The sequence below is a fragment of the Euprymna scolopes genome, chromosome 12 (genome assembly GCF_053919585.1).
Source record: "Euprymna scolopes isolate OS-2025 chromosome 12, ASM5391958v1, whole genome shotgun sequence".
NCBI lineage: Eukaryota > Metazoa > Mollusca > Cephalopoda > Sepiida > Sepiolidae > Euprymna > Euprymna scolopes.
Genome location: NC_136493.1, coordinates 6,175,001 through 6,198,070, shown reverse-complemented (window position 1 = coordinate 6,198,070; position 23,070 = coordinate 6,175,001). Strand labels below are relative to the sequence as shown.

At 34.4% G+C, this 23,070-nt stretch overlaps 1 protein-coding gene across 2 annotated transcripts in view; it reads left to right on the top strand.

Annotated features, from left to right (window-relative positions):
- LOC145291153 (uncharacterized) overlaps positions 1 to 23,070 on the top strand; it is a 318,145-nt gene that overhangs the window by 255,030 nt on the left and 40,045 nt on the right. For both annotated transcript variants that reach the window (XM_080136682.1, XM_080136681.1), the window contains exons 17-18: positions 13,941 to 14,115; positions 16,272 to 16,343. In XM_080136682.1, coding sequence (XP_079992808.1) covers positions 13,941 to 14,115; positions 16,272 to 16,343 — 247 coding nt within the window. The remainder of the gene's footprint in view (positions 1 to 13,940; positions 14,116 to 16,271; positions 16,344 to 23,070) is intronic.

The following is a 23,070-nucleotide window of genomic DNA, read 5'->3' as shown; positions in this document are numbered from 1 at the left end:
TAGGAGTTGATCCTGAGAAACCTAGTCGTAATAGTTCTTAACAACATGTAGATCTTTTATACTTTAATATAAGTTTTAGTTTATGCAAACATCTAAAAATACTATTTCAAATAAAAACATGTTGGCGCAAAGGAAATGGTATTTTAAACAGAAGTGAGTGAAGTATTACAGTGCACCAATTGTTATCTCTGGCTGATTATTTAGCAATTGGAGTTGTGTAGATAGCAGATAGCAGCAATTTGTTTTGTTGTCGTAGTCAGTTATGAAAAATGAATGCACAAAAATCCTTGTGATTTTACAATGCTTTCCATAGTTCTGAACCGATTTCTATAGTACTTTCGTCTAGATGTTTAGTTCCTGGGTTTCTTCATAAAACTTATTGGCACTAAGGCATATTGGGAACCGAATTCTCATAAATGTCTGGTAGGGCTGGACCAGATACCTACATGAACTGCCGGAATATGTAAAGCATTGGTCAAGTTGATCAGTCAATCAGAATGCAACAACACGATTAGCCAATAAGAAGCTGAGCAGATAACTTTTGATAAATTGGGAAAAATTTTTTTTTTATTTATTAATTTTAAATCCTGGACGAATACTTAACATAATTAAATCCTTCTTAGATAAGAGAAAAATTCATGTTGTCCTCGACGGTCGTACATCTAAACAATATGATATAAATGTGGGAGAAACACTAGAGGATGACCTCCAATCTGTAGTGGAATGGGGGAAAAATGGATGGTCACATTCAATGCTGCCAAGACTAAACTTGTTTCCTTCAATAATTACAAGAAACCTTCTCTACCACTTATAGCAATGGCTAAAGATTGATTAATTGAAAATACTTCTTTTAAACTTTACAATGCTTTCAAAGTATTTATTTTTTCTAGTATATTTATTTTTTTTTTCTAGTATATTTATAGATCATATCCATAACCAGTCTGCCGTAGTAAGATATGAGCAACTGTTCAAAAGTGTGATTGTTTTTTCTTAGATTTCAGAAAAAAAGAGAAAGATTTTCTCAGCTTAACTCAACTTTAATTTGACTTGTAATAGAAAATTCTAAAAATTGTGGAATTATCCATGTTTTAAATTTTACTTTCACAAATCAAACATCTGATCTTCACATGTCATGTAGGTATTTCGAACTGAAGATGCTACAATTTTTGCTTCACTTGGGATGTCCTGTCCCTGATGCAAATTCTTTGTTACATGTGTCAGACAAAAGAAAATGTGCCATACCAAAATTAGCTGGACAGACCCCCAAAAATGTGTCATATAAAAATTAGGTTTAACAGAGAAAAGAAAATGTGCTGTTTCCAAGTTGTCTTTAGCAGACAAAAGAAAATGTGTCATTTCAAAATTAGGTTTGTCAGAATAAATTTTTCCTGTTCAAAATTAGGGTTGACAGTGAAAAGAAAATGTGCCATTTCAAAATTAGATGACAGACCAAATAAAATGTGCCATTTCAAAATGAAGTTTGACAGAGTAAAGAAAATATACCATATCAAAATTAGGTTTGACAGACCAAAGAAATGTGCTGTTTCAAAAATAGGTTTGGCAGACCAGAGAAAATGTGCCATATCAACATTAGCTTGACAGGCAGAAAATGTGCCGTTTCGAAATTAGGTAAAGAAAATTTGCCATTTTAAAACTAGGTCCGTCAGACCAAAAAAAGTCTGCCATATCAAAATAAGTTTGACAGACTAAAATATAAAGTTTCTTCATAGAGATTCATAGACATGTGTGAAAATTTTAAAGTTTATTTTAAAATTAAGTTTCTTCAAAATATTGAGGTAACTTGAAATGATTATCTGTAAAAATATTTATAAATAATATTTCTATCTCCTTTTTTTTGTTTCCCTTTTGTTTTCGACATTTATTGATTTGTCTTCTGTGAATGGAAGTGGATTAAATTCTATTCATCAGGAAACAACCGTGTTTCCCCCACTCCTAAACAGTTCAAGATTGAAAGATACAAAAAGCTTGAAGGGTCCAAGGTGGTATGTTGTCTTGGAATAGGACTATAATAATACCCCACCACCGTGGCCCACAAAAAAGGAAAAAGTTGAATTTATTCTGCTTAGCACTGATTGTCTTTTTTGAAATGTCAATCTGCCCTTCTTTTGTCACTTTTGCTTTTTGATGCAGTTTTTTTCCAATTCTTTGTAACAATTTTGAGCTTTCTTATTCATTTTATTCATTCCCCAAAACATGACCCCTTGAGTTTTTTCTCTTTATTTTTTGTGCATCGATTTTTATTTATTTATTTTTTTTGAAAGTTTTTTTTTCTTCCCTTTCTCTTCCTTGCTAATTTTGTCTGTTGTTCTATTTGATTTTCTTTTTTATTCTCTTATTTCCAACTTTTCTCTTTTTCTTTATTATTTTTTACTCTTTGTTTTTCCCTTTTCTTTTTTCCCAAAGGATTTTTTGTCTTCTTTTTAATTTCTAATTTCTGTTTCAGTTCTTTTCTCCATATCCTCTTCCTCTCCCCCTCTTTTCTCTCCCTTCTTTCCCCTCTCTTCATTTCATATCCTTTCCCTCTCTTCCCCCCCACTCTCTCTTCTTCTTCACTCTCTTCTTCCACCTGTTATTCTCCCTCTCCTTTTCCTCATCTCTTCTTTCCATTTCTTCTTCCCCCTCTCTTCCCCAGCTCTTCTTTCCCTCTTCCTCCTTTTTGCTTTATCTCTTTTCCCTCTCCTCTCTCTTCTTCACCCTCTCCCCTTTTCCACTCCCTCATTCCCCCTGTCCTCTTCTCTTTTTTTGTCCCTCTCTTTTTTAGCTCTCTTTTTTTTCCCTTTTCTTTCCTCTTCCTCCTTTTCCACTCTCTCTTTCTGCCTGTCCTTTTCTCCTTTTTGTCCTCTTTTTGCTCCTCTCTTTTCTCCCTTTTTTCTTCTCTTTTTTCCACTCTTTTCACTCCCCCTTCCCCCCGTCCCCTTCTGTATTTTCTTCCTCTTTGTTTGTGCTTCTCCTTTTGCTCTTCTCCCCCCTTCTTCCCTTCTTCCTCTACCTTATTTCTTTCTTCATTCTCTGAATCTACATATTATGCAAATTTTACATTTCAACACAACAACAAGTTAAATATTCTTTGTGTTTATGGAATTAAAATTACCATTTTCCATCCAAACCATTGAAATTTCTGATTGAGAACAAATATTTTCTTTATTTTCTTTTGCTTTTTGTGCCGCCAGCAATTGAACTGACCTATGTCACATTAAAATGGAAATGAAAGCAAATCTCATCAACACGACACCATAGTTTTGAACCGATTTCTATAGTACTTTCGTCGAGATGTTTAGTTCCTGGGTTTCTTCATAAAACTTATTGGCACTAAGGCATATTGAGAACCGGATTCTCATAAATGTCTGGTAGGGCTGGGCCAGATCCCTACATGAACTGCCGGAATATGTAAAGCATTAGTCAAGTTGATCAGTTAATCAGAATGCAACAACACGATTAGCCAATAAGAAGCTGAGCAGACGACTTTTGATAAATTGGGAAAAAGAACTTTTTTATTTATTGATTTTAAATCATGGACGAATACTTAACATAATTAAATCCTTCTTAGATAAGAGAAAAATTCAGGTTGTCCTCGACGGTCGTACATCTAAACAATATGATAAAAATGCGGGAGTGCCTCAGGGGTCTATCCTTGATCCTCTGTTATTCCTAATATTCATAAATGACCTCCCCCAACAAAATTGCCTCCGAGATGGGTATCTATGCTGATGACACCACACTCTATAACAGGCACGACAGGAAGATGAATGAACACATTTCTAAAGAAATGGCAGAAACACTAGAGGGAGATCTCCAATCTGTAGTGGAATCGAGACAAAAATGGTTGGTCATGTTCAATGCTGCCAAGACTAAACTTGTTCCCTTCAATAATTACAAGAAACCTTCTCTACCACCTACAGCAATGACCAAAGATTCATTAATTGAAAGTACTTCTTTTAAGCTCCTCGGCCTAACGTTCGCAGGAAACATGAGTTAGAACAATTACATTGAGAGCATTGCCAGGACCGCTGCAAGGAAGGTAGGCTCTCTCTATGCTAGAAAGCTACTAATGCCCGAAAGTATCCTGTACCTCTATAAGGCCACCATTCGCCCATGCATGGAGTATCGTTGTCATATTTGGGCTGGTGCATCTGCTACTAGTCTCTCACTCCTAGACAAGGTCCAAAAGAGAGTCTCCAACCTGATAGGTCCTGAACTGTCATCTAAGCTTCAGCCTCTGTCCCATCGACGAAATGTTGCATCCCTCTACCTGTTCTACAAGTATTTTAATGATGAATGCTCTGACGAACTGCAAGCACTTGTGCCCCCACGATGTAAATACCGTTGACAAACCTGACAAGCAGCTAAATCCCACCCCTTCATAGTAAAGATCCCTAGATGTAAGAGAGCTTTCTACTCCAGTAGTTTCTTCCCCAGAACCGCTAGACTTTGGAATTCCCTTTTGGGTTCCTGCTTCCCCAACTGTACTGACATGCAGAAGTTCACGTGTAATGTGAACCAACATCTTGCTGCCGAACTCCCTACATAGTAGCTCATGTCCTTGATAGTAGCAATGTGGCAATGTGCCTTCTTTGGGGTGAAAATGTAATAAAAAAAAAAAATGAAGCAGCACACGGCAATTAATCTGATCATGCTCGACAAGTTAGTACAGCTGTTTGAGCAATTCGTAAAGTACTGATAACATTTGAAATGAGACGCAGAACATCTGAAACAAAAAACATCTGAAGTGGGTTGGGCTCGGAACATACCATTGGTGATTGAAGAAACTGACCCTAACCTTAATCACCTCCCATAAAAAATTTAGTTTTTGATCACATAAAAAAAAAAGAAAAGTTTTTACTTATTTAAAACAAAAAATCAATAATCAATAAATAAATCAATCAATCAATAAAACAATATTCATTCGAAAAACTTATTGGTAGGTTGTGGTTATATTTTTTTTTTGGTTTTCATTTTTTAAAAATTGTGATTTGTATCCCGTGAATATTATTTTCTGTTTCTGTTTTTCATTTTTTTAAAATTGTGATTTGTGTCCCGTGAATATTATTTTCAGTTTCTGTTTTTCATTTTTAAAAAATTGTGATTTGTATCCCGTGAATATTATTTTCAGTTTCTGTTTTTGTTTTTCATTTTTTAAAATTGTGATTTGTGTCCCGTGAATATTATTTTCTGTTTCTGTTTTTCATTTTTTAAAAATGGTGATTCGTATCCCGTGAATATTATTATCTGTTTCTGTTTTTGGTTTCCATTTTTTAAAAATGGTGATTCGTATCCTGTGAATATTATTTTCTGTTTCCTAGCATCTTAAAAATTTTCCTAGCATCTTAAAAATTTGTTTGGTGGCACTCGACATATTCTGGTGATTTACGTCAGGTGTCGGACAAACCCGAGCAGACATTTGCAGAAATCTGGATTATAATACCCAATAGTGCCAAGTTATTGCTGTTGCTCTTTTGATAAATGCCACTACTCGTAATTAAACAATGTGAATCTATGTTGAAATTAATTTATTACAACAAATAACAATATTAAAAAAGAATATTATTTCTACAATGGTCATCACAAGCTAGGTGGTGAGTTGCTTCATAAATTATCAACATAATAAATTTGACCATTCAAAGTTTACTGTTATATTAACTTCAGTTATGGAGACGAGAGAGGAAAATGTTTCTAGGGTATGCAGTCACCAAAAGCCGTATATCTGACGGTTACAGACCAACGTAAAGTTGAAATATGCAACAACAATGCTCTTTATAGCATTACTAGCAGGCCGCCTGGAGTTGCCCGGTCATAAAATATGCATAAATATAATATTTCAATTAATGCAGAATTCTTATTTATTATAAACAGAAATACTGTAGGTATTAAATGTAATGTTAAATTCCTTTTAAAAAAAAAAAAAAGCTGAGACATGTGCATACGAGTATTATGTTTTTCTAAACAGTTCACTTCTTGTAAGTAAAAAAAAATACTCAAGCTGAGATCAAAACCAAAACCTAAAGACAGTGAGTCAAGTACGATAACCATTAGGCCAGCGTGACACGATCTTTAATAAGCGTTTTCAAACCTACTTATTCTTAACATAAGTAATTTGTCATGTGAACGATTCACGCATGCACATGAAAGTTGACAAATATAAAAACTGGATGAGCCCCACGTATCAATTTTTCAATGTTGACCCCTTAACAACCCCCTTTTTTCCGGATAAAAATCGATTAAAAAGTTTTTTCACATGTATGAATACCCTTTATAGCTAATTTCAAATTTGTAGATAAAAAATTTGTTGAAGTGTCCTCACACACACATTCTCACTTTTATAGATATATAGATTTGTTCATTTCCATTACAATATATGTTCTCTGTAGCAAGCTCTCCTCTCTAGACATCTTGATTTAACTCACAAAACCATTGAACTAGCCCCTCCTCATGGTTGAACTAGCCCCTCCTCATGGTTGAACTAGCCCCGTCCTCATGGTTGAAAAAAATGGATGTCATCTAAAAATTTGGCCCAGAAAAGTGAAACAGAATATTGAGCTGGTCCTGATCCATCACCTCTATGCGGTTCACTGCTGGAACTGTAATTTGCTAACCCTCAAATCTGCTATTACGATGGACTATTGCACTTGATCAGCATTCGCTTGGGATGTGGTAAATTCTTTGGATGAAGCCGGCAAGCCGGCTCAACGACTCTGAAGTGAATGCAAAAACAAATACAAATAAGTTCATAGCATTCCACACTGCTGTTGTATTGATAAAGTATTTGTAATGAATCTACGTCAACTCTTGTGTTCTTGTCTTTGGTAGTTTGAACTTCTACCTGTTGCTAAACAGGTTAATCGATCCGAGATATCCTCCTCCTGCATCTGCTACCCAGTTGATGCAAATGTGTTGGTGTGAAACTGAAAACATGGTCAATTGTTATCATGAAGAACCTCTGCAAAATCTTAAGCTTACAAATTTATGGCCTTCGCTGATGGAAGAAAGCTTTCTATCTTAGTAGGTTGTCATGTGTGAGTTGCTGTGGCCAGAAATGCTGTGCAGGTGGAGGTGGAAGCTAGTTCAAGCCAGGATGAATGCCACATTAAGAACAAGAGGAGCAGAAAAGAGATGTTACTGACATAAAATTCTGAGGATTTTCTTGATGGAAATTTCGAATGATATGACTATCCAAATAGAAACTACAAATCAGCTACACCGTCGCCTAACATTTGTTTTTTTCATCACTTTTAACACTTTTAACAATTTTAACAATTTTAACACTTTTAACGATTTTAACACCTTTAACAATTTTAACACTTTTAACAATTTTAACACTTTTAACAATTTTAACAATTTTAACACTTTTAACAATTTTAACACTTTTAACAATTTTACTTTTAACAATTTTAACAATTTTAACAATTTTAACACTTTTAACAATTTTAACACTTTTAACAATTTTAACACTTTTAACAATTTTAACAATTTTAACAATTTTAACACTTTTAACGATTTTAACACCTTTAACAATTTTAACACTTTTAACAATTTTAACACTTTTAACAATTTTAACACTTTTAACAATTTTAACAATTTTAACAATTTTAACACTTTTAACAATTTTAACACTTTTAACAATTTTAACACTTTTAACAATTTTAACACTTTTAACGATTTTAACAATTTTAACACTTTTAACGATTTTAACAATTTTAACACTTTTAACAATTTTAACACCTTTAACAATTTTAACACTTTTAACAATTTTAACACTTTTAACAATTTTAACACTTTTAACAATTTTAACACTTTTAACAGGGTGAAAAAAAGAGTTTCCAACCTAATAGGTTCTGCACGCTTAACCAAACTCCGACACTTATCCCATTGCTGTAATATTGCATCCTTGTACCTGTTTTATATTTTGATGGAATGTGCTTAGACAAACTCATAACACTTGTGTGCTTTTGACAGAAATACCCTTCGTTAAACCGATAAACAGCACCCCCCCTTTTGTTTTGAAGTCCTAAGATATAGGAAAGCCTTTTATTCAAACTTCCCTTGAACTGCTAGACTTTGGAATTCCCTCCCGGTTTCCTGCTTCCCTGGCTGTACTGATAGAAGTTATTCGCCGGAAAGGCCTCATTTACTGTTTGTGCACTTTTGATTGTGATGACTTCCATTAGGCGATAGATTTCGTTTCTTTCATCTGTTTAAATCCCCCCCCCCCCTTTCCCTCTCTCATTGGTTGAGTCACTGGGGAAATGCGACTTGTAATCCATTAGAGTGATTAAAAAAACAAAAAAGGCAGAAGCAAGATGTTAATGTAGATATTTTAGATTTCGTTTATTTTAGTTTTTCGAATAAAGAATTCCGCAAATGGAAACTTGTGAATTTTGTGCAAAATAAATTAGAAAGACGAAAATGAAGATGGCGGAAAAAAAAAAAAAGTTATGAATGCATTTTCAATGACTGTCTCTTTTCTAGAGATGTTCAGTTATGCACAAACATATGGATACTAGAAGAATACCCGTCCCAGGACAGGTAAAATTAAAATGAATCCTTCACACTCTTTTGCACCACTTGTATCTCCTCATAGAAAAATTTAAATCTAGATATATTATTACCAAGCCTTGTATCTAAAATCCTTATTCTAATTTTGATTAAAATCTATTCCATGGTTTTGATTCTAAAATTCCATGCTAAAGCTTAAGAAGTCTTAGGAAGAAATTGAAATTTAAGGAATCTTGTTTAATTGGCATCTAATTACTATGGATCTCATTTAATGCAAATCTGAAATATTTGAATTTTCAAATGGAAGTTTGTGCACATATGCCCCTTAAATTGGGTGAATATTTATTAATTAATGTGTAATACCTATTTTAAAAAACTTTCACAAAAATTAAAGGTATCTGCATTTTCACGAAGGACTTCCACACCCGTTTTGACTCTTTTTGCATTAAACTAAACATAGCCCACATTATTACCCGACCAGCTGTGTTCCAAAACTCATAATAATCAGTTAATTTGTAAACAAACCATGTGTCTAGAAATATATAAACATATACGCATACCTATCTAAACTGACATGCTTGTGTTTATTCAGATTTAAGTTTATTTCAAATTTATTTTCTATTGTAAAAAGTTTTGAATATCTTCAAGTAAATCCCAAATGCGATCTTTTCTTTTCTTTTTGCTGTCCCTTTTTCCCACTTTTTTTTTTTTTAAGTTCTTTATTAACTTCTTATCCACTTTTTTTGAAGAGCTCCATTTTTCTTTAATTTCTCTCTAATCTATCCCATTTTCCATTTTTTCTTTTGCGTCGTGAGGTTCCAGGTCGCCTGATGAAGTCTCTTTGACTGAAACAGATGGCTATTTGTAGCGACCATATGTAACTGTTTACCCCCAATAAAAGAAATATATATATATATATATATATATATATATATATATATATATATATATATATATATAGGGTGTCCACAAAGTCTGGCTACATTATGTAGCCAGACTTTGTGGAAGCATCCTGTAGATTATGTAGCCAGACTTTGTGGGCACCCTGTATATATATATATATATATATATATATATATGTATATGTATATATATATATATATGTATACAGGATGCTTCCACAAAGTCTGGCTACATAATGTAGCCAGACTTTGTAGACACCCTATATATATATATATATATATATATATATGATGAAAATAATGGAAATAGTATTCCGACAAAATATAGAAAATGAAAAGGAACAAACCGTATTATGTGTTCAGCAACGTTTCGGCTTTATTTCGAGGAAGTCTCGAAATAAAACGAAACATTGATGAACACATAATACGGTTTGTTCCTTTTTATTTTATATATATATATATATATATATATATGTATATATATATATATATATATATATATATGTGTGTGTGTGTATATAACTACTTCGTTTAGTCATATAAATTAATATACGAAAGTATAAATTTATGCGTAAACTTTACGTATTTACTTCAACAGTGCTCAATAGGTATGTAGAGCTAAGTAGTAAGTTATAAAATATATATGACGATTAAGCTACACAGAATATTTAGCATTTCATCCACGCTAGGATTCCTCAGGCTTATATATATATATGTATATATATACTAGCAGGCTGCCCGGCGTAGCCTGGTCGTAAAATACTCATAATATTTAATTTATGCAGATTTCGTATTTATTATTATTAGAGCCAATCCTCTATTGATTGTTATATTGTATTCAAAATAGTAAAAACGGAAATAAACTGAGACATGTGCATACAAGTATTATATTTTTTCCAAACAGTTCATTTCTTGTAAGAGAAAAACATACTGGGGCTGAGATTAAAACCTAATCCAAAAAGTGAGCCAAGTACAATAACCATTAGGCCAGCAGGCCACAATCTTTAAAAAGTGTTTTCAAACCTACTTATTCTTAACATAAGGAAGTGAACGATTTGTGCATGCGCAGTCGGGAATCAGTTGGCAAACAGATAAAACTCTGATGCCCCACCCAAGTACCAATTTTTCAATATTCACCCTTTAACAGACCCTTTTTTTTTTTGGATGAAAACCGATTAAAAAGTTTCCTACAAGTCTGAATACCCTATTTACCAATTATCAAGTCTGTAGATCAAAAATCTGGGGTAATAAAAAACACACAAAAAAAAACTAACGTAAGGCAAACGAACGATGTTAAATGTAAAAATCTGAAAAACAAAAAAGAAAACAGAAAAACGAACGTTAAAACTGCTTTAAAAAATCTGAAAAATACCCCCCCGCCCCCCAAAAAACATGTGAGAAATGGCTTAAATATGCCTGTTTCGATATTAAAATTTAAAAAATCGGTGGGTACCCGGGTGTTTTTGGGTGTGTGTGGTCGGTCGGTGGTGGGGGGTGTTAATGAAAACCTAAGAATAAGTGAAGTAAAAAAAAAACCCAGAAAAACGAACGTTACATGAAAAATGGCTTAAATAACCCTGCTTCAATATTAAAATTTAAAAAAGCGAAAAAAAAAAAATACATCTCACACCACGATTCGAACCTAAAACGTTTAGATAATGACCTAATGGTCTAACCAACTGAGCTAACACGCCACAATATGAAATGTAGTAACGGCAGACATGTTATCAGAGCAATATCTTTCAACTGGCCCCGAATGACTCATCGGCCCGTTTTTTTTATAGTTATCAGGTGAAACTCAATCGTTGCTTTGGGGTAAGATGGATGCAGTTCATTAGCAAACTTTTGAATTGCAATCTAAAGGTCTCTGGTTCGCTTTTCGTCGCGAGTCGGCTGAACTCATACACTAGCTCACAATTCTTGTGTGGTTCCACATATGGTTGTCACATATCCGAATAATCTAAACAACCATACCTCTTCTCAAAAAACTTTCAGAACTGTGATTGTCATGAAGTTGTTTGACAATTTCGAAATAATTCAGTGGATTACCAAGCATCGGTTAATAGCCAATTCTTGGAGGCGTGAAATCTGTATTGAACATTTATTCACAGTCAATTGATGGTTGGAGTTGAAAATGTTCAGAAGATGGATTTTGTTTGAACAAAGTAAACTTTCCTTATGAACAATTATCTTTAAAATTTATCTGGAGTCAGGATTTCTTTCAGTTTTAGTTTTTAGATAAGTCGAACTCGATGTCCATTTTTTTTCGAGGACACTGTGTCTACACATTACTTATATATAATCATTCACATACAGAACTGTTTCGCTGTATCACAACTCTTCAATGCAGCTGGACTAGCAACTACCTCAAGCAAGGATTGAAACTTGACCATTCAAACGATAGTCAGCATTACGCTATTTAGGTTATGTTGAGATGGGTATATGAAATTACAATGGTTAAACATTGTCCAAATGTCTAGGCTCTATTTGTTTATACAAAGAGTTTTGCTTTGTACGCTAGCAGCAGTTTTTTTTTTTCACTCTCCAATATGCTCAACCCATATATATATATATATATATATATATATATTGGTGAGAGGAAAATCAATGTTCTTCAGTTTTTTTACTCAATGTTCGAAAGGTAAAATAACTTAATGGAACACTTGAATATCTATCACATACAATGATGAAGTATTAATCCCTCGACTTCTGAGTACTTTGATTGAAATAAAATGAAAAAAAAGCAGAAGTACTTTTAAAGCGTAACTGATTCATTTTCAGAATAATCTCTACTCAGTAAATATAGTGTTTTCATCAAGTGTATTTTTTAGGAGAATACTAAGTGGACCTCGGGTTTACTTTCCACAAACACATAACTCTTGCTTTCCTTATTTTATCTTTTAGTCCTCACATTCCATGAGAGATTTTTCTGACAAAGGGTGAAGAATTGCTGTTTTCTGAGCCATAATCTATCCATCTAACACATATCGTTGACTAGTTTTTCACTTTGAAGTAATATTTTTCTTCTTTTTTAGCTTCTTACATTAGGTGGCTTCACGCATTGTTTGGAGTGATTTCCATTAAAATGAAATGTTTTTAAAAATTTTTTTATTGACGTTTCATCTTAAACAAGGCACAAGGCCGCTTAGTCATGAGAGCTACTATTTGGGACCTAATTTGCAGGGATACTATTATGGAGTTAGGCAGCGAGATGCCTGTTCACATTACACTTGAATTTCTGCATGTTAGTATAGTCAGGGAAGCAGGGGCCCGGGAGGGAATTCCAAAGTGCAGCAGTCTGAGGGAAAACGCTATTTAAGTAGAAGGCTTTACAGCATCTAGGGATCTCTACAGTGTAGGGGTGGGATTTTGCTGCTTGTCGGGTTTGTCAAAGATATTGTCGTCGAGAGGGTATTAGTACTCGAAGTTCGTCAGAGCACTTGCCATTGAAATACTTATAAAAAATTTTGATCTGAAATGGAACACGTACATCAAATCTATTGCCAAGGTCGCTGGAAAAATGGTGGCATCCTTCTACCGCTCCACTAGATATCTCACTGCTGATGCAATTCTCTATCTATATAAAAGCCAAGTACATCCAAGGATGGATTGCTGTTGCCACATCAAGGCAGAATAAGCTGCTAGAAGCAGCTTATTCTGCCTTGACAGAGTTCAAAATAGAATTCGTGGCTTAGTGGGGGAGGCCCTTTTCTTTTCTCTGCAACCTTTTTCCTACAGAAGAGATGTTGCAAGCCTGTCCCTGCTTTATCGTTATTTCTGTGGCAAGTGCTCATCTGAGCTCCAATGTATGGCTCCCCCCTCGTCAAACTTTCACGAAGAACACTCGTCTAGTTGAAACCCCTGTCAATAATTTTCCCCACTCTTTATCTGTGCCTAAACCAAAACGTAGATTCCATCAACAAAGCTTTTTTCTTAGAACTGAACTCCTATGGAACTCTTTCCCATTAGTCTGTTTTCCAGCTGACTACAATTTGGTTGTCTTCAAGTCTAATGTAAACAAATTCTTGATGAACCGTCCTCTTGAGTAATCCAATTTACCAAATTTACACCACTAACGATTACTATGATATTATCCCACTGACTACTGTACACTCAATAACCCTTATCCTCGAGTGGCCTTTGGGCCTTGGTAAGTGGTTACTCCTATGTAAAAAAAAAAAACAGGCACAAGGATGCCACGTTTCAGTGATGGGACTGAGCTTGGAGTTTAGTTGATAATACTTTTTTGAAAACTGTTCAGAAGCAATACTCCATGGATAGGCGAACTGTGGCCTTGTAGAGATTTAGGATACTTTAAAGTGTGAGTAGCCTTCTAGCTTGGTATAGAGAGCCCACCTTCCTCCCAGCAGCTTTGTCAATTTCTTCAACACATTTATTCCAATTCATTTTCTTTGTGAATGTTTACCCTGGGAGCTTTAGAGAAGATGTAGTATTTTTGATATCATGACAACACATGTAATGATGCTGGCACCAAACTTATTTGTTTAAATGTTTGCTTTCTTGCAGGTGACAAGTCTCCCTGGTGTGGAGGAAATTACTCAGCTGATTACATTAGACATTTCTCACACGAAAGTGGATACTGAGTCGATCCGATCTTTGAGTAATCACCCGAACCTGCGGTACTTGAGCCTTGCTCACACGGAGAATATCATGGGCGACCAAGCCTTAGCTCATCTCAAATGTAAGTTGATTAATATCAAAGTATACAATCGAATCATAATTATATCTTAATACATTTTGTGGTAGTCACCCTGGGAAAACTTTCGCAAAAGGAGGAAGTTTCAAGGGAATATCAAATTCACGTGCGGTCCTCAGTCACATGTAATATCCTAATCTGAAAAAATGACTTACAGCACTTAGTATTCTCAAATCATATGATCATCCACTTGGTACTTAACATTGCAAAACTTTGTGGCCTTAACTCATATTAAATGTAAGTTGATTGATATTTAATTATTTTAGTGGTTTTATTTTTTTTATATTTTTTACTAAAATTTTACTTTGTTACTGACTGCCAATAAAAACACATTGGATATTTAAAATATACAATTTAAAACTATACAATCGAATCATAATTATATTTTAATACATGCTGTCGTGTTACGTTGAGAAGACAGTTCTTGTGGAATTTTTAATTTTGATTTCAAATGATGTATTTTTAAATAAGTTTTCATCCAAATACTTTTACTTTATATATCATTTTAAAAAACGTTCTTCACTCTATCGCTTAAATTACAATCGTTTTAAAACAATTGTTTTCTTTTTAGAACGTTGAATACAAGACAGGAAAAAGTAAATTTGCACACGTTTCTTATTTCAATTCAAGCTAGGTAGAGAAACTGCGTAAACAGCTTGAGATATCAACGAAACATCTGGCTCAGGAACCACTACTGAACACACAGCACAATGGTGGTTTAATGAATTTGAATTTCATGACTGCGACTAGTCTTGAAGATGTTAAGTGTAGTGGTCGGCCATTGGATGTTGACAACGATCAATTAAGAACTTTAGTTAAATCCAATCCATGCACAACTCTTCGAGAACTTGCTTCTGAATTAGACGTAACATATACAATGATTTCCAAACACTCAAGTGTTTAGAAAGACAAAAACTTAATAAATGGGTGCCTCACGAATTGAACAACAACAAAAAAACGCTGTTATGAAGTGCCATCGTCTCTTCTTTTACGGCTTCTGACTTGCGATGAAAAGTGGGTCCTTTACGACAACCGGCGATATTCGGTTCAGTGGTTAAACTAAACACCGATGAAGCCCCACGACACTTCCAGAAGCCAAAGTTGCACCAAAAGAAGGTCATGCTGACTATTTTGTGGTCTGTGACCGGTTTCATCCATTAGTTTTTTGAATGCAGTTAAAATCATTATGGTGGAGAAATACTGTCAACAAATGGATGAAATGCATCAGAAACTTCGACAACAACACTCAGTATTAATCAACTGAAAAGGCCGAATTCTCCTCCACATCAATGCCAAACCGCATGTTGCTAAACCAATTTATACGAAAACTGAACTATTTCGGTTTGAAATAACATCTTGCACTTATCCAGTCATTCCCCAATAATAAAAAATGTTTGTAAAAAAAGAAAAAAAAAATCAAAATGGCATAAAAATTTTATGTACTTATACACTTCACCAAAAAAATATGCAAATGCATCAAGTATTTTTTTGAATAAGAAAAAACACATATTAATGGTGAAATGTCTCGTCTGCCATTTTATGCTTATATTTAAATCAGGAGCTAAGAAACATAATTCAACGCAGTCATTATAATAATACTGGCTAGAAATCGTTTACTGATAAAATTTTATTTTATAAAAACAAAAATACTGAATTAATTTGCATAAATTTTGATGTACAGCCTTTTTTTTAACCAAACAGGTAAGTACATATTAAAGTTGTTGTGCAATTATAATTTGTTAATATTGGCATAAAACTGGATAAAAGCCCATCACTTTCTTCTAAATATGCAGATTAAATGGCCATAACTCAGTGGGTTGAACCAACTTCCTTTGAAGGAGGAAGTATCATGGAGGATACACCCGCACACATAGAGATGGTCCCCAGTCGCATGTATATTCCTGTCAGAGGAGATGATGAGGTTTAGGTTCTTGCAGAAATGTGTTGATGTCTTCCTACATACATCACCTAGTATTCCCAAATGGTCATCCATCTGGTAATGACCAGGCTCAACATTGCTTAACTTTGGTGATCTAATGAGAACCGGTGTATCAACTATGCTATATGACGTTTCATCGTTAAACATGATGATTGAATGGACGTAAACTAACAGTGAATCTTTTTTGTGTTTTGTCTTGTAGCTTTGAAATTAAGAGAAATAAAATTACCAAATCGTCATCGAACAACAGATGAAGGAATTTTGCACCTTGCCGGTAAGTTATTTTTACCACGGGTTTTATATCGTTCTTTTATTTTTTTTCTTTTATTATCTTGAAGTTTTTAGCTTTAAGATGACTACAACTGCAACAACATTATCTTAACAAAATTAGTTATAGTTTTATGATTATTATATTCACTTAATAATTTAATAATCAAGCTAAAAAAAAGCTAAATGGCTGACTGCAGTTGAGGGCGACCGTAGGTTCCCTTTTTTATTAGCTGCTACACTAAGATGTGGGGGGGGGGTGCGTCACTCCATTCCCAGGATTATTCCACTCTCTCTTGATCCTTCCTTTTATAATGCTGAGTGTTTTAGCAAGCAGGGTTAAAGCTGTTTTGTCAGCATTCATGGGTCGGTTGAGCCGATTCCTCAAACTAAATTTTCTACATTTCGTATAGATGCCGCCCAGGCATGCCGGTTTGAAGCTGCGGTTGATATAAGGTCCAGCCATTTGCGGTTCCAGCAGTGCACTCTGTAGAGGCGAGAACACAGGATCAAATCAGCATCTTGCTTCAACCATGCTGAGCCAGGTTTTCAGCTGATCACCGGGTCATTTCTTCAACCCTGGGGTGGGGCTGGGTTGATGGTGGCATGGATGAAGTCATCTGTTTGCCGGTGCCGAGTGTGACCAAACGATTGGAGATATCTTGAAAGGAGAATCTGTTTGAGGGATGATATCCGCCAGTGCGAATGGATGATGGCGTTTTGGATGAATTGGTGCCAACAAACTCGAAGGATACGGTGTAGACATTAGTGACCAAAAACTTCACAAACTTGTACTGACCAGGTTTCACATCTATGGGAGAATAGATTGGTATATTTGAATTTTTGTACTGAGTCTGATTTAATTTCTGGACAAGAGTCGGGTCTGAAGGTGGCAAAAGGTGACATGGACATTGTTGATACAGTTGCCAAGATCCTTTTCACCTTGGTCTGTTGCAGTGATAATAAAAACCAGGTATTTGAAACTTTGAACCTTTTCAAGGATTTCTCCGTTGAAGGAAATTGGTTGTGAGTTGTTTGGAGAGAATCAAGTACCATTAAAAAAAATCTTTTGTAAAACTCTATCAAGGATTGAATTCTGCTCTTCTGGCCTTTAGTGAACACTCTTACCATTATGCAAAATGAGCTAATCAAACAATACCATGAAAATTAGGTTACTAGCAGAACCTGTGGAAGTTCCATGGTAGCTGAAAAATTTTAAAACACATAAAAAATGAATAAAAAATATAATAAAACAAATAAAGAACTTAAAACTATTTTTTAGCAAATTCTTTTTAACTTCTAAAAGCTAAAAAGAATTGATTTTAAAAAATTTAGATTTTTTTGCAATGAAAATTCAACACACTGTTTTTTTTTTCTGAAAATTTTTTCATGTTAATTATAAAGGAACTGATGTCAATTCACTTGCATATTTTTTTTTAATTTTAAAAATAAACTAAAAAAAAACTTAGTCTCCTCTTAACATGACATTTTAAAATTACAAAATAAAATAGCCAATTTGAAGCCGTAAACAGATATTTAGATATTATTTGTTTAGGGCCGATTAAGAAAATACTGACTATGTGGATATTTGTTTTGTCGTTTTGGAGTTTTAGCCGGACATACATACACTAATAGATACATGCAAACAGTTGCCATTTATGTTATAGATTCTGGTTAATGTAAACAATTTGTTTATAAAAATAAGTGTTGCAATGAAATTGCTACATTGCCAGTTAAATGATGACAAATATGATTGAATTGATGAATTGAATGAACAAAATTTGATTTTGCAAACGATACATGATAAGTATTTGTTTTAATTAGATTTTATCGCTGTCACCTTGTTGGTGGGGCCACATTAAGAATCTGACTTTTTTAATATTTAATATAATAATTTTTTTACATTTTAACACCTGTGTTTTCATTAATTAATGAATTCTCTTTATCTCCCAATTTGCAGATTGATAATTCTATTTTATTTCATTGAGATTTTTTCTGACTATCAATTTAACACTGAATTCTTAGCAACTTCCTATTTCTGCCCTTCACGACCACCTCAATGCAATATCTCTTGCAGAGATTTCCAACACATTTTGCAAACATCTTTTGTTGATCTTTCATAAAAAATGTATATAAGTATCAAAGTATCAAAATTTGATGACTTATGAGGACAGTTTATGACAAGTATTTGTTGACATTAGATTTGAAGACGACCATGTTGTAGCCTGTAGAGAAGCAGTCTCATAGTAATGTACTCAATAGGCAAAAACAAATATCATTCAAACGAAAAATGTCTGTCTGTCAGCCTGTCTTTCTGTTTGTTTTATAAAAACTCAGAATGTACTGAATAGATTTCAAATAAACGTCATATAGATATGATAAAGCTTCGAGAATGTCATAAGCGTGGTATAATGGGCAGTCACCTTCAAGCCGAAAGTGCATAGAGGTCATATATGTATGTTGTCATTTATAAATCAATTATTTTCAAACAAATGCTGATGTTTTTTTTTTTTTACTAATGAGTACCTATTTATCAAGATTAAAAGCTATTCAAGGATAAGGATTAACAAGATTAATAGGTTGTTAAATGATGAAAGATATGAGATGATTGAAAATTTATGAATAGATTGAACTAAGTTTGATAAGTCATGAGGACAATTTATGACAGTTTTTGAGATGAGGATTGATTCTTCGCATTTTTTTATTCTGTTAACCGTTTGATTGTTATTTGCACAATGTTTCAGTCAATGTAACCTTTGACCTTATTCTGGTGTATCTTGTTGAACTCCGGAATCTTTCCATTTGAAATTCCATGCAGATTCTTGAGTTCGACAGAAAAATTCTCGAGTTCAATAAGAAGATTGGAGATAACAATGGCTGAAACATTGAAAATAACACTAAATAACACTAAATAACAATTTGTAGACGACCATGTCATTCGTGGTCTGCAGTCACACGGTAAAGCTACAAGCACATTACATAAAATCCACAACCTCACAAAATTTGAGTCACTTTAAATCATTTATGCAGTAAAGAATGGGAATTTAACTCCACACTTCAATAAATATATTAAACCCATAAGTTCAGTGATATCAGCTATTTTCTCAGTTTTCAGGAAGAAACTATAATGATATCAGAAGAATACTCATTCAAGCATTACTAAAATTAATTTCGCATATAAAATAGTTTTACACCACTTTTATGTCAACTTTATGATATTTTACTTGTTCCTCCCTTAGTTAGTCTGTACATTACACTTAAAAAAAGGCCAAATACAATTTTTGATAGCCAAATTGCTTAAAAACAGGCCAAATTTGCTCAATTTGTCTTTAAAAAGGCCAGACAAGAATATAATCATTGTTGTAATGGTTTGAGTAATTTCGATGTGCAGCAGTTCTTCACTGAAGAGGTCAGCGAAATGTTATGTAAAAAAAAGAAAACATTCGACAGAAATAGGGCAAGAAAAGGAAGAACATTGTCTACTAAGAGGTGCTGGACTGTAGAAGTAAATTGAAAATAATCTCTTACGATGTGATTTTATCATTTGTATTGAACTATGTAGCACAATATTACTTTCTGCATTTGTTAGAACTTAGGAATTTACCTTGTTTGTATCAGTCCTATATTTAAAATATAATGGACACTATTTTCATAGAAATGTTAATAAATTCATATTTGTTTTTCTTTTACAAAGAAGTCACCACTTATCAAGGCCCAGAGACCACTCGAGGATAAGGCTTAATGAGTGTACAGTAGTCAATGGGACAATATCGTAGTAATTGTTACTAATGGAAATTTGATAAATTTGGATTACTTAAAGGAACGGCTCATCAAGAACTTGTTTACATTGGACTTGAAGACGACCATATTGTAGTCAGCTGGAAAGTAAGGAAACGGGGGAAAGAGTTTCACAGGCATGCAGTTCTAAAAAGGAAGCTTTGTTCATGAAATCTACATTTAAGTTTAGGCACAGATAAAAACTTGGGGAAATTATTGGTAGTGGTTTCAGCTAGACGTGTGTTTTTCATGAAACTTTACTGAGAGAGGGACCATACATTGGAGCTCAGATGAGCACTTGTAATGAAAATAATGATAAATCAGAGACAGGCTTGCAACATCTCTTCTGTGAGAAAGAGGCTGTTGGGAAGAGAAAAGGGCATCACTCACTAGGTTACAAAGTCTATTTTGAACTCTGTTAAGGCAGATAAAATGCTTCTAGCAGCTCCTGCCCAGATGTGGCAACAGTACTCCATCCTTGGCTGTACCGGGCTCTTATATAGGTAGAGAATTGCATCAGCAGTGAGATATATGGCCTCAAGGTTTTTATGAAAGAATTAGGGGTGGGAAAGGATGCCATAGAGGCCACAACCAAGAATACATGAAATGAACAACATTGGAAGTGTGTAGATTCTGACTCCATATAATTAAAGAGAGACGAATGTTGAAGGTTGAGAACCGATTTTATTTACTACTAACAACTTGTATTAGGGGAGGCAAAGTGTTCATAGGATGGAATGTGATTTAACGAAGGAGATGAATGTTCGCAAAATGTTTGTAGGTATGTATGAATTGACAAGGAATGAATGTTCGTAAAATGTTTGTAGGTATGTGTGAATTGACAAGGAGATGAATGTTCGCAAAATGTTTGTAGGTATGTATGAATTGACAAGGAATGAATGTTCGTAAAATGTTTGTAGGTATGTGTGAATTGACAAGGAATGAATGTTCGTAAAATGTTTGTAGGTATGTGTGAATTGACAAGGAATGAATGTTCGCAAAATGTTTGTAGGTATGTATGAATTGACAAGGAATGAATGTTCGTAAAATGTTTGTAGGTATGTATGAATTGACAAGGAATGAATGTTCGTAAAATGTTTGTAGGTATGTGTGAATTGACAAGGAATGAATGTTCGCAAAATGTTTGTAGGTGTGTATGAATTGACAAGGAATGAATGTTCGTAAACTGTTTGTAGGTATGTGTGAATTGACAAGGAATGAATGTTCGTAAAATGTAACTTATCTTTTGGACGATGGAGATGGTTAGGGTAGGCCGGTCATCCTGCTGTTGGTGATGTGTGTCCTGGCTTGTAACTGGAAAGCGAGTGACTTTTTCATCAGCAGCTAGCAGCCCGGCGTCTTCGTCTTCTTTTTCCTCCTCTCTTCTTTGGTTTGTGTGAATTAGGCATTGTTTAGAATTGAAGGCGTTTAGCCCATAACATGAGAGCGTAGTCGGCTTCAGTTCACTGGTGCCTTATTTCTTTTTCTTCTTCATCTCTTTAGGTCGGGTGGGAGAATCCGTCCCGTGCGTTCACTGACGCAGCAGGGCGAATCTCCTCTTCCCTCGTTTTCGGTTCCCTCAAATCCCTCATTTTTATAGTGGCAAACTGGCTCCCAGCGACTGTGATATTTGAGGTGTTTATTTTAGGTGTGGAGCTCTGCCATTGGTCGATAATTATTTTGTGGTTATCTTATTTTTTTCTTTCCAAGTGGAAGCGATGTGTGGAGCCATGTGCAAAAGACGATTTTTCATTTTGTCTCTCATGGTGGATGCATTAACATCCAGTTCGCTGCTAATTCTCATCATGTTCCCACAGATATCTACTGGAATGGTAGAAGGATTCCACCATTTTTCCAGTGAACTTAGTAATGGATTTGATGTAAGTGTTTTATTTCATATCAGGAGTAAAGGTCAGAGCCAGAAGCTTGTCAAAACATGGAACCTTCCAAAGAGGAGAGCTATTCACTTCAATTGATGCCAGACGGGGATCAGAGCATTGCTGATGTTAAGAAAGAAGCTTCGTTTTAGATGCATTAAAATTAACCAGCCACCTACTCAAGATCAGAGGAGAGAGAATCAGAAAGAACTTGGTCATTTGAAGTGTTGCCATAGATGGTAGTGTTGTCAGCATAAATGTCTACAAATGATGTGAGGATGTAATTTGAGAGATCAATGATGTAGATCAGGAAGAGAGTTGAGCCCAAGATGGACTTCTGAGGGGCTCCAGCATTAATACTGTGAGCTTCTGATTTCTGCCCATTAACCACTATTCTTATGAACCTATCAGAGAGAAATGATTTAATAATTCAAAAGACATTTCCAGCTATACTGTAGCTGGAGATTTTTGTGGATTAGACCTTTATGCCATGTCCTATCAAAGGCCTTTTATATGTCAAGGGCAATTGACCTAGAAAGGAAGTCTCCGTTGAGAGATTCACTAATTCTATCAGATATAACTGTTAGCATATCTGTTGTAGATCTAACAGAATGGAAACCATATTGCATGTCTCTGAGGAGGTTATCTTTGCGGAGATGGTTGACCACTTCTCTATTTAACACAGATTCCAGCAACTTACTCTTGATACACAGGAGACTGATTGGTCTGTACTGAGAGGGAGATGACCGATCACCTGAATTCTTAAATACATAGCATACTAATAAGGCTTTCCAGGGTGTTGAGAAGCAATTCTCCTAAAGACAATGCTTAAACAGCTTTGTAAATATGGAAGCTAATTCTGGTTGAAGCTTTTTCAGCACTATAATTGGAATGCCGTCGGGACCAATTGCTTTACTGAAATCAAGGTTTTTGATTAGCTTGGAAACATCAGGTACAGATATTTACCAGGTCATCATTAGGGCTAGGACAACAGCATATTTTTTTTCATTGTTTTGACTCTCGAGTGTGTATCCGTTGATATCTTATATGCTTTTATATAGAGTGATGTGGTTCTCTGTA